This window comes from Acinonyx jubatus, chromosome B2 (assembly GCF_027475565.1).
Source record: "Acinonyx jubatus isolate Ajub_Pintada_27869175 chromosome B2, VMU_Ajub_asm_v1.0, whole genome shotgun sequence".
Lineage (NCBI taxonomy): Eukaryota > Metazoa > Chordata > Mammalia > Carnivora > Felidae > Acinonyx > Acinonyx jubatus.
This window is the reverse complement of record NC_069385.1, coordinates 140,481,147-140,494,301: the sequence shown is the minus strand read 5'-3', so window position 1 is coordinate 140,494,301 and position 13,155 is coordinate 140,481,147. Positions and strand designations below refer to the sequence as shown.

Genomic DNA, 13,155 nt, shown 5'->3' with positions numbered 1-13,155 from the left:
TGGCAATTTGAGTTGCCCGTGTGTTTTTGAGAACAGTCTGTAACAAGAATGCTTATACACTGATAGTGGGAGTACAAATTGGTACCGTCCCCTTCTGGAAGGCAACTTAGCCATAAAATTTCAAGCAGGAATTTTTTTTTTTTAAGCTCATATTCTATGATAGGAGAAATTCCTAGGAATGGAATTACCTTAAGGAAATCAAATGTATTCCTAAGGGTGTTCAGCTGTTGTCAATAGTGAAAAGCTGTTAGCATCCTAAATGGTCCAAAAGAGGTGAGTGATTAAATCATGGTATTAATACGTGTCCACTGAAAATGTTGTCTTCAGAGAATGTTTAAGGACACTGGAAAATGCTTACAATACAATGGAAAATCAAACCCACAAAACTAATACATGACTTAAGACTCCCACTTTTAGGGGCGCTCAGTCCCTGACTGGGTGGCTCAGTCAGTTAAGCATCTGACTCTTGGTTTTGGCTCAGGTCATGGTCTCACAGTTCATGGGATCAAGCCCCACCTCGGGTTCTGTGCTAACAGCATGGAGCCTGCTTGGGATTCTGTCTCCCCCTCTCTGCCCCTCCCCTGCTGGTGCTCTTTCTCAAAATAAAAATAAATGTTCAAAAATAAAAGAAAAAAAAAAGATTCCCGTTTTTATGAATGTGGACATGCGTAGTAAGCCCTGGAAGGAAATAATCAAAATGCCGAGACAGTAGTTCTGTTGGGAGGTCTTTATTGGTGATTTTAATAATTGTTTTATTCTTTTATATGATTATAACGAGAAATCATAAATAATACTTAAATATATTTGCAAGTATGCATATTATGAATGCATATGCATGCATATTATGGTGAAATGGTCTAGAGGAGTAGAACAATAGCCTTTGTGTTCCTTTCACCTTGCTGGGGCATAATAGAAATATCACTTATCTGCACCCCTTGCTGCTAGAGATGATCATTTGTCTGGGAAATGTTTTCTTCTCTTGGTTTATGACATCCTGGCCCCTCCACCTGACCAACTCAGTATGTGCAAGTAATTGGGTTTTATAATATGGGCAAAGAAGTGATGTCTGCAGGGAGATTTGCTTATTTCGTGCTTCTTCAGGCTTCTGTCAGCTCTTTGATAACTAGTATAGTCACTTGGAATTTAATTCCCAGACATGAGCCTAAGTTCTGCCACGTAAGTGTATTTGGTGGGTGCCTGTTACAATGGAGAACTGATGGTTCTTCACAGTTGCGTGCGAGAGTGTGGAGATTACACCTTTGCAAAGATTAGTGCGAAGGGTAAGCCTATTCTACTCTGATTGACCACTGGATGGTTCCCGACAGACACTCAGTGAACTTTGAACTAAGTGGAGAAGAGTTCCCGCTGCCCTTGGTTGTAGTCCTGGGGAGCTGATGGAACCATCTGTTTTGTTTGCTGTGACTTCCGGAGCCCTCCCTATTCTTCCTGATGCTGGAAGAGCTGATAGGACTTTGGTAACATTCTGCTGAAGTTGTCATACCATCACCTCCTCCTTTGGTAATCCAGGGAGTGGGGGTTGCCAGTGGGGCAGAAGCAACAGAGATGAGGGAGTACTGTGCGAGCCTCCTGTGCTCCTCAGCTGCTGAGTTAAGGCTACTAGTTGCATAGTTCACGTTGCATTTGGAGCCCCTGGTTGTACAAGATGGCAGTCCCAGCCTAGGTTGCCATTGATTGAAAGTTTGTCATATTCCTATTCTCCCACCCTGTCTAACTGAGGCTTGCCTGACTCTTTGCTTTCCTAATATATTAGTATTACAATATTACAATAAAAGAGGACTTTTATTATAAAGAAAAGAGTAATGAAAATGCAAAATATGCTCTTTTGGACCTAAAATTACCTGTTGGAGGAAATAAGATCCTTGAATGTCAGATCTGGCGTGATGCTGGCCAGCCAACTTTATATCATTGCCCCATCTCAGTTTTACCAGGACAGAGAACTTAACCACCCTAGCTCCAAACTAGGTAGGTTTTATTGGAATGTTGTTCAAAATTGAGTTTCTGTTTAATGTTTTAAAAGACAGGTTATTTTTTGGTGGGAGTTGATACGGAAAATAGACATGGACGAATGGGTACCACTTCTGGTAAATTGCCTGGAGTTTGTAGGAAGGCACTGATTTTCTCTCTCTCTCTCTCTCTCTCTCTCTCTGTGTGTGTGTGTGTGTGTGTGTGTGTTGGAGGGAGTGGCATTGTTCTTTCTACCCTAATCACATCTCCATCTGCCTGTTTTCCCTTATTCATTTTTCCCTGTATGTCTTTCTCCAAATTGGAACCATAATCAGAAAAAAAAAAGTGATTTTCTTTCCTTATATATATGTATAAGTTTTTCCTTCTGTTGACTTTTAAAATTTCAGTATAATTAACGTAGAGTGTCATATTAGTTTCAGGTGTACAGTATACTGAATCAATAATTTTATACATTACTCTGGGCTCATCATGATTAGTATAGTCTTAATTTCCTTCACCTATTTTACCCGTCCCCACACCCACCTCCCTCTGATAACCATCAGTTTGTTCTTTGTACTTAAGGGTCTGTTTTTTTGTTTGTCTCTTTTTAAGTTTTTGTTCGTTTGTTTTCTTTCTTAAAGTCCAAATAGGAGTGAGGTCATGCGGTATTTGTCTTTTTCTGACTTACTTCACTTAGCATTATACTCCCTAGATCCATCCATGTTGTTGCAAATGGCAAGATTTCATTCGTTCTTCTAGCTGAGCAATATTCCATTGCATGTATATGTACATACCACATCTTCTTTATTTGTTCATCTATTCATGGACGCTGGGCTGCTTTAATATTTTGGCCATGGTAAATACTTCTGCAATAAACAGGGGTGCATATATTGTTTTGAGTTAGTGTTTTTATATTCCTTGGTTAAATACCTAGTAGTTGAATTCCTGGATCATATGGTAATTTTACTTTTCACTTTTTGAGGAACCTCCATATGATTTTCCACAGTGGCTGCACCAGTTTGCATTCCCACCGATAGTGCACTAAGGTTCCTTTTTTTTTTCACATCCTCGGCAACACTTGTTATTTCTTGTGTTTTGGATTTTAGCCATGTTCATAAGTGTGAAGTGATATTTCATTGTGGTTTTGATTTGCATTTCCCTGATGATGAGTGATTTTGAGCATCATTTTATGTGTCTGTTGGCCATCTGCACGTCTTCTGTGGAGAAATGTCTGTTCGTGTCTTTTGCCCATTTTTAAATGGGTTGTTTTTTGGGTGTGGCGTTGTATCCGTTCTTTATACGTTTGGATATTAACCCTTTATTGGATATGTCATTTGAAAATATTCTCTGCCATTCTGTAGGTTGTCTTTTAGTTTTGGTGATGGTTTCCTTCGCTGTGAAGAAGCTTTTTATTTTGATATAGTCCCACTAGTTTATTTTTGCTTTTGTTTCCCTTGCCTCAGGAGACCTGTCTAGAAAAATGTCATAGCCAATGTCAGAGAAATTACTGCCTGTACTCTCTTCTAGGATTTTGATGGTTTTGGGTCTCATATTTAGGTCTTTAATCCATTTTGAGTTTATTTGTGTGTATGATGTGAGAAAATGGTCCAGTGTCATTCTTCTGGATGTAGCTTTCCAGTTTTCCCAACACCACTTGCTGAAGAGACTTTTTCCCATCGCGTATTCTTTCTTCTTTTGTCAAAGATTAATTGAACATAAAGTTGCGGGTTTCTTCTGGGCTCCTTTGTGTTCTATTGAAATATGTGTCTATTTTTGTGGCAGTACCATACTATTTTGATTATTACAGCTTAGTAATATAACTTGAAGTCTAGAATAGTGATACATCCAGCTTTTTCTTTTTTCAAGATTTCTTTTTGAAATTTAGGTCCTTTTGTGGTTCCATACAAATTTTAGGGTTCTTTATTCTAGTTCTGTGAAAAATGTTGGTATTTTGATAGGGAGTACAGTAAATCTCTGGATTGCTTTGGATAGTATAGACATTTTACCAATATTTGTTTTTCCAATCTGTGAGCATGGAATATTTTTCCATGTGTTTCTCTTGTCTTCAATTTCTTTCATTAATATTTTATAGTTTACAAAGCACAGGTCTTTCACCTCCTTGGTTAATTTTTTCCTAGGTATTCTGTTATTTTTGGTGCAGTTGTAAATGGGATTGTATTTTTAAATTTTCTTTCTGCTACTTCATTATTAGTGTATAGAAATGCAACGGATTTCTGTACATTGATTTTGGATCCTGCGATCTTCCTGAATTTCCTTATCAGTTCAAATAGTTTTTTGGTAGACCCTTTCAAGTTTTCTATATATGGTATCATGTCATATGCAAATAGTGGAAGTTTTACATCTTCATTACCGGTTTATATGCCTTTTATTCTTTTTTTTTTTTTTTTTTTTTTTTTTGTCTGATTGCTGTGGCTGGGACCTTCTGTATTATGTTGAATAAAAGTGGTAGGATACTTTTGTGGACATCCATCTCTTGTTCCTGATCTTAGGGGGAAAACTCGGTTTTTCACCATTGAATATGATGTTAGTTGTGGGTTTTTTATATATGGCCTTTATTATGTTGAGGTACGTTCCCTCTTAGCCTACTTTGTTTAAGAGTTTTTATCATGAATGGATATAGTACTCTGTGAAATGTTTTTTCTGCATCTTGAAATGATCACATGATTTTTATCCTCTTAGTGATCTGTGGATTTGTGAGTATTGAACTACCCTTGCATTCTGGGAATAAATGCCACTTGATTGTGGTAAATGATTTTTTTAACATGTTGTTGGATGTAGTTTGCTAATATTTTGTTGAGGCTTTCTGCATCTATGTTTATCAGAGATATTGGCCTGTAGTTCTCTTTTTTTTTTTTTTTGTAGTGTCTTTTTTTTTTTTCTTTGTTTGTAGTGACTTTATCTGATTTTGGTATCAAGGTAGTGCAGGCCTCATAGAAGAAATTTGGAAGTTTTCTTTCCTCTTGTAGTTTTTTGGATTATTTGAGAATAATAGGTATTAACTCTTCTTTAAATCTTTGGTGGAATTAACCTATGAAGCTGTCTGGTCCTGGACTTGAGATTCAATTTTATTGTTGGTAGTTGGTCTGTTCAAAATTCCTATTTCTTCCTGATTCACTTTTGGGAGGTTGTATGTTTCTAGTAATTTATCCATTTCTTCTAAGTTGTCCATTTTGTTGACATATGATTTTTCATAATATTCTGTTATAGTCCTTTGTATTTCTGTGGTGTTGGTTGTTATTTCTTCTCATTCAATTCTTATTTTGTTTATTTGAATTCTCTTTCTTTTTTGATGAGTCTGGCTAATGGTTTATCAATTTTATTGATGTTATCTGTGGAATTATTTATCTCTCCTTCTATTATGAATGATAACCTTGCTGGATGGAGTATTTTTAACCGCAGATTTTTTCCTTGCAGCATTTGAATATATTGTACTACTCCCTTCTGGCCTGCAAAGTTTCTGCTGAAAAATCTGTTGATAGCCTTGTGGGGTTTCTGTGTATGTAATAATTTTCTTTTGCTGTTGTAAAATGTTTCTCTTTACCACTATGTTTTGCCATTTTAATTTTTAATGTCTTGGTGTGGACCTCCTTGGGTTGATTTTTGGGTGGTGCTCTCTGGCCTCCTGGATTTGGAGTTCTGTTTCCTTTCCCAGATTAGGAAAGTTTTCACCTAGTATTTCTTGACATAAATTTTCTTCCCCCTCTTCTCTTTCTTCTCCTTCCGGGACCCCTATAATGTGAGTGTTTTTATGTTTTATGCTGTCACTGAGTTCCCTTAGTCTATTCTTATTTTTTATTATTCTTTTTTCTCTCTCCTGTTCAGCTTGATTGCTTCCATTACTCTGTCCTCCAGTTCACTGACCCATTCTTCTGCTTTCTCTAGTCTAGTCTACTATTTATTCCTTCCTGTATAAATTTTAGTTACTGAGTTCTTTATCTCTGATTGGCTCATTTTTATGTTTTCTCTTTGTTGAACATATCACTGAGATCCTCCACTCTTTTCTCCAGTCCCATGAGTATCTTTATGAACATTACCTTAAGTTATCTCTCAGGCATATTACTTATCTCTGTTTCATTTGGCTCTCTTGCTGTGATTTTTGTCCTGTTCTTTCATTTGGAACATAGTCCTCTGTCTCATTTTGTCTAACTCTCTGTGTCTGTTTCTTTGTGTTAGGAAAGTCAGCAGTGTCTCTTGCTGTTGAAAGCAGTGGCATTATGAAGAAGGGGTCCCTTAGTGCCCTACAGTGCAATGTTCCATGTTCACCAGAACCTGGTGCTTTATGGTTTTGCTTCCTCTGTGTGTTGAGTGCACCCTATTGTTGTGACTGAGCTGCATTTGCCTTCAGACCAGTTGTCTGCAATGGCTCTCTTTGCCCGTTGTGGGCAGGATTTGGTCCCTATGTGTCTAATGGGCCAGACCAAGGGCTTGAGTCGGGTCAGACCAAGAATTTTTCAGAGCTGTGGTCACACTGAACTGCAGGGTGTTCTTCCTGTTTTGTCCCCTGACAGGCTCTAGTTGGTGTGTGGGGTCTGCAGTCAGACCCGATGTCTGCCCCAGCCCGCTGCTGGGGCCAGAGTCTAACTGGTGTGTGTGGTTATCTTCTTCTACCTGCCTCCCCAAGGCAGGAGTCACTTGGAGTGGCGCTGGCCCCTGTGGCAGTTGCTTGCACAATGCCAGCTTGTGGTGCTGCTTTGGATGGACTCCTGCCAAGGGCAGATTACATGGGGCAGGAGAGTGGGGGTTGTGCGGTATTATCAAGCTAATTGGAGAGTATTTGAGCTGGTTCCCACAGGTGTCCTATTTAGGCAGGGATGTAGGGGAGAGAAATGGCGCCCACCAGCTGTTTTGTGTCTGGAGAAGACTCCTAAAGATCCCTGCCTCTCAAGCACACGCTCTGAGATTAGTAAATCTCCTTCCTGTATACCACAGTATACCCCAGGTATTTTTCAAATTGCTGCTTCTGTGCTGTATCTCAGCAGGCCTGTTTGTTATGCTGTCTCTTTAGGGTCCAGGACTCCATTTCCTATCAAGCTCCAGCTGTCCCAGAGCTGAGCCTGCCAGTTTTTAAGGTTCTAGGTGTTACGTGCCGCTGGTTTTAAGGACTGCTGGCGTTAAGCCACTGTGGTTTTCAAAGCAAAATGTGAGGGGGATTTATTTTCCCGGTGTCTGGTGTGGGGTCCGCTCTTCTCCATGCTTGCAGTGACCCTCCTTCCCACAGACAGTCTCATGGGTCAGTTTGGTTCCCAGCCATGTTTGCACACTTCCTACTCTTTTCAGTGTGGCCTCTTCTCTCCGTTTAGCTGTGGTGACCCTGTTCTGTCAGTCTTCAGGTCCTTGTTTGGGTTCTCTACACTGATGTGGCCGTTGTCTGGCTGTATCCATGGGATGAGGTAAGCTTAGGATCCTCGTATTTTAGCATCTTCCCCAGAAGTTGGCCTGTTTATCTTTTTTATTTCTTAATCATGAAAAATGTTATCGGACAAAAGAGAAATGGCCCTGCCTCCACCACGCTGGACTCAAACCTTGATTTCAGATTGACCAGATGGTTCCCATGGATGCAAGTGCAGCGCCTGCTACTGGTGAGTGCGTGCAAACCCCAGCACAAGGCGCACTCCTCAGCGGTGGAAAATCTGAGTACAACTCCAGTTTTAAGGCCTCGTTGTTCTGCGGAAGTTCGTTGGCTGCATCAAGGAGCCTTTTTGCGTCCTTCCTGTACTTGTAGTTGCTCGTGTGTGCCGCGTTTTGCATTTTTGCAAAAAGTAAGCATGAGTTCCAATCATCATCGACATGTCTTGGACTATTTTAGGTTTTGACTGAAATACAACATGGATGGTATTTGAGTTTCATCTTTTAAGTCAGTAACTTTACGGATTTGACTCTCAAATCTCATAACTTGGGCATTCTGAATTTGGCATCTCATCTACTCATAAGTTTAAATAAATGGATCAATGAAAAATGTTGAGACAGGAAGGCTTCTGAGCAAGAGCATATGGCACTCCTCCTTACATGCATAGAAGAGTGAGTATGTGGGAGGATTCTAACTCCACTTCCTCTTGGTGAGATCTAATTCACATATCCTACAGTTCACTCATTTCAAGAGTACGATTCAGGGATGCCTGCCTGGCTCGGTCAGTTAAGCGTCCGACTCTTGATTTCAGCTCAGGTCATGATCTCACCATTTGAGTCTGAGCCCAGCGCTGACAGTGTGGAGCCTGCTTGGGATTCTCTCTTTCTGCCTCTCTCTCTCTCTCTGCCCCTCCCATGCACACCTTCTCCAAAATAAATAAATAAACTTTAGAAAATTAAAGATTAAAAAAAAAAACATTTGAAGAATACAATTGAGTGGTTTTGAATGTATTCACAGAGTGGATTTACAGAGTGCAACCATTACCATAATTAATTATATGACATTTTCATCACCCTCCCAGAGAAACCGGTATGCATTAGCCCTCAGTCCTCATTTCCTCCCAACTGCCCCAGCCTTGGGCAACATTTCCTTTCTCTATGGGTTTGCCTGTCCTAGGTATTTCATGTCAGTGGAACTGTGCAATATATGACTTTTGTGTCTGGCTTCTTTCATTTAGCATAATGTTTTTAAGGACCATTTGTATTATAGCATGTGTCAGGACTTCACTGTTTTTATTGCTGAATAATACTCTATTGTGTAGACATACAACATTTCATTTACTCATTCATCAGTTGGTGGACATTTAGGTTATTTGTCTTTGGGCTATTATGAATGATGTTGCTCTGAACATGTGTGCCCAAGTTTTTGTGTAAGTGTATTTTTATTTTTCATGGGTATGTTCCTAGGAGTGGGATTGCTTGGTTATATGGTGATTCTATGTTTAACCTTTTGAGAAACTGCCAGACTCTCTCAAGTAGCTTATACCAGGGCGCCTGGGTGGCTCAGTCAGTTAAGCGTCTGACCTTGGTTCAGGTCATGATCTCATGGTTTGTGAGTTCGAGCCCCGCATCGGGCTCTGTGCTGACAGCTCAGAGCCTGGAGCCTGCTTCAGAGTCTGTCTCCCTCTCACTCGGCCCCTCCCCTGCTCACACTCTGTCTCTGTCTCAAAAATAAATAAACATTAAAAATAAAAAATAAAGTAGCAGGTACCATTTAATATTCCCACTGGCAGTGTATGAGGGTTCTCCAGCTCCTGGCCAATACTTGTTATCTGTCTTTTTGATTCTAGTCATCCTGGTGGTTGAGAAGGGGCACATGATGTGATTTGCATTTCTTTGATGGCTGATTATTGTTGAGCATCTTTTCATCTGCTTATACCTCGGCCAGAGCAACTTCTTACTATTTGTATATCCTTTCTAGAGAAATGTCCATGCAGATCCTTTGGCCATTTTTAAATTATATTACTGTCTTATTCTTATTGAGTTGTAAGAGTTCTTTATATATTCTAGTGCCAAGTCCCTTATCAGATGTGTGATTTACGCATGTATTCAGCACATTCTGTGAACTATCTTCTCACTTTCTTGATGGTGTGTGTCATTTGAAGCACAGGATTTTAAGTTTTAATGATACCCATTTAATCTATAATTTTCTTTTGTTACCTGTGAAGTTACAGGTTATTGGCGTTGCATTTAAGAAACCATCACCAAGGGGCACCTGGGTGGCCCAGTCGGTTAAGCATCTGACTTTGGCTCAGGTCATGATTTCCTGGTTCATGAGTTTGAGCCTCGCGCCAGGCTCTGTGCTGACAGCTGGAGCCTGGCAACCGTTTTGGATTCTGTCTCCCTCTCTCTCTGCCCGTCCCCTGCTCACGCTCTGTCTCTCTCTCTCTCTTTCTCTCTCTCTCTGTCTCAAAAAATTATTAAAAAAAAAGAAACCGTCACCCAATCTAAGGTCATAAAGATTTATGCCTGTGTTTCCTTCTAAGAGATTTATGGTTTTAGCCTGCATTTAGGTATTCGATGCAGTTTTAATTACTTTTGTATCTTTTTTTATGTGACTAGTTGTGCCATCACTATTTAAGAAGATTGTTCTTGCCTCTATTGAATTATCTTGGCATCCTTGTTGACATGATGCCACTTCTTAGGCAAGTTTTTATTTGAGGTCTTTTTTCAGGTTAGGATTGGTGTTGTTTTTGGTCACTAAACGGTTTATGGACAGGTGGCTGCGTTTTACAAATGAATCTTTTACTACGGAAAAAGTACGTGCAAGAATTACCTTTACTAGAACAACACATGGCAGAAGATACTAGAATGAAGAAGCCAGAATATGTACCTCATCCAGGCGGAAGCAGGGCACTGGATTTAGGTATCCCCCAAACTGATGCTGCTCATATGTTACTGTGCATCTGAGTTCCCTGGAGATGTTGGTAAGATGCAGGTTTCCATTCTCTGGTTCTGGAACGAAGTGTACGAGGCTGCATTTTTAACGAGTTCCAGACAACGTAGTCGGTGCCGGTACTGGAATTCTAGGCTTTGAGTAACAGTGCAAGAGAGGCTTCCTGGTGTGATCTCGTTCCGTGTTGTTGTATCTACTTACTTAAAGTGATTTGGAAAGGAAATAAGAATGTGTTCTTCAAATCCAGTGTGTTCGTATTTTATTGAATAACCTTCGGGATAAAACACTACCAGTCAGGGAAATAGAATGAAAGTTTCTTCTAGTGGCCCTTCTGCCAATGGATTATCTTCTGTCTTCCTTTTAGGCCTCTGATGATTGTCACACAGAAGATCACGACCTTGGCATTCCAAGTTCATGATGGTGAGAAGAACTCTCCTTTTGGTTCTGAGAGTGAGCCTGACAGAGACCTTCGTTTAGACTATATCCACAGTCCAGGTCTTATTATAACTTGTCAGAAATTTGCAAGCTTCTTTAATCAAAGCTTTTTACTTTCTCGGCTATTATCTACCACTTTTCCTGCTGAATCTGCCGTCTACATTTGCTGAAGTCTTTATACCGAGAAGGGTTTTTTTTTGTTTGTTTGTTTATACCACATTTTAAATGTACGGTGCGCTCTGCCCTTCATTTCTAAATCTGTTGATTTTTTCTTTGGTTTAATCTGAGGTGCTCATAAGGTAATAAAAAATAGTATTGGCTGATTAATCTTTTTTTTAAAATGTTTATTTACTTTTTGAGAGAGAGAGAGCGAGAGCGAGTGGTCGGGGGGGGGGGTGGGCAGAGAGAGGGGGAGACACAGAACCCGAAACAGGCTCCAGGTTCTGAGCCATCAGCACAGAGCCCGATGCAGAGCTCGAACTCACAAACCCGTAAGATCATGAGCTGAACCAAAGTTGGACGCTCAACCAACTGAGCCACCCAGGTGCCCTTGGCTAATCGTTTTTCATGCTGGATTTGTTTTGTTAGCTTAGTGTTTTTGTTTTTGCTTAGCTTGGAAAATTATCTAATGAGATTAGCGTGACCCTTGTCCTAGAAGAAGGAAGAACCTTCTGTTTGTATAAAACTGAACATTTTCTTTGCTCATGCCCTTCCTGCAAATGGCCAAGAAAGTGTGATTTACATGATTAAAACCTGGTTCCAGGGGATGAGTACAGCACTTTCAGCCGGGTGGAAGATTTTAATATGGGCTTAAGAGGTGTCAGGTACAATTAGTAAAAGTATATTCTACAGATTTGTACTGCTCTGGCAAACGCTTTCGGACGGTTGAAGCTTCTTTATGTGCCAACAGGTTGAGTAGATTTACAATCTCTGTCAGTTAGTCTTATTTTTCTTTAAAGCTTGGGAACCGATTTAATTTCATTTTGACCCTGGGTATTCCGAGTTCATACTTGGCAATTTAATCACTGTGTAGAGAACTGGGTAATTTCATACCAAGGATGGGGTCTTTCTAGGGAGACCATCTGTCCTGGTTTGCCCAGGACTGAGTGCTTTCCCAGGACATGAGACTTTTAGGACCCAAACTGGGTAAGTCCTGGGCAAACGGGGGTGAGTTGCTGAATGTTTTTGTACCTAAAAGTCTACTTGGTAGTGGTTATAGACTAATATTAGCACCATAAACCAATAACTAAAATCAATTTAATTTCTAGGATTGCCAGAGATGTATTGTTGAGATCTTAGAAGAAAGTGTGATTTTTTTTTTTTTAAACACTGCCTTTTTTTTTTTTTAATAGGCTTTTTGCCTACATTTACTGTTTAAACCATTCTCAGTATACCTGATTTTCTGGAACAACCCTTATATGCAGCAAGATGTTTGTTTGCCGTTTCTTTTTTTCTTTTGCGTGGGAGGAACAAGTAAAATTCAGAAACACTCTGCCTGCCTTTAGACATGTTTCTGAAGTGCCTCTGTGATCGGTGATCATAATCAGTCTTAGCTGAATATACAGTTTTAAAGTCAACTTATGACACTTCAGTTTGAGTATAAGTTAACATCTAAATTTTATGAGAAGCACTAAGGTGATTTTCTGGCATGGGTGAATTTTGTTTTATTAAAAATTCTTCGTAATGTTTATTTATTTTTGAGAGAGACAGAGACAGAACACGAGCAGGGGAAGGGCAAAGAGAAAGGGAGGCACAGAATCTAAAGCAGGCTCCAGGCTCTGAGCTGTCAGCACAGAGCCCGATGCGGGGCTCGAACCCATGAACCGTGAGACCGTGACCTGAGCCGAAGTTGGATGCTTAACCGACTTGACTCACCCAGGCGCCCCTGTATGAATTTTAAAAGAATAATCACCTGATAATTCTTGTGTGTTTTCCCCGCATTCAGGCTTCCATTTCCTGTTTTTTGGAAGAGGAAAGTCCCCTGTTCCTTTCCCCATTCCACACCTGTGTTCTCAGCCGATACTGGGTGTCTGCACCCAGTGCACTCAGGGAGGTACTTAAGCTGGTGTGGGCAGCAAAGGCCGGCTTCTCTCTCTCATGTAGCAGTGAAACCAGAGGCACTTTGGCAAGGAGTGGAGGAGATGTGGGGGCTTCTCTGGGATCCATGACAGACTGTGCAGATTCAGTAACAGTCCCTGAATCCTCCCCTCTTCACAAGAACATATAGAGACTTTCCTCCTCACACACATATTTGTGGGTAGCTCTTGAATCCGGGACATTAAAAAAAAAAAAGGAAAAGGAGGACCCTTTTATGATTTCTGAAGCAAAATTAATGAAATATGAGATAAATCACTTTCCTCAAATGAATTTTGTAAGCCTCTTTTAGAATGAGTTATCTGCTTCACACATCTTCTTTCTAACTTTTTTCTTTT

General features: G+C 40.2%; 1 protein-coding gene across 5 annotated transcripts in view; it reads left to right on the top strand.

The window, feature by feature from the left end:
• Positions 1-13,155, top strand: part of MBOAT1 (membrane bound O-acyltransferase domain containing 1) — a 104,068-nt gene that overhangs the window by 68,357 nt on the left and 22,556 nt on the right. For all 5 annotated transcript variants that reach the window (XM_027040401.2, XM_027040399.2, XM_027040403.2 and 2 more), the window contains exon 5: positions 10,653-10,708. In XM_027040401.2, the coding sequence (XP_026896202.2) occupies positions 10,653-10,708 (56 nt within the window). The remainder of the gene's footprint in view (positions 1-10,652; positions 10,709-13,155) is intronic.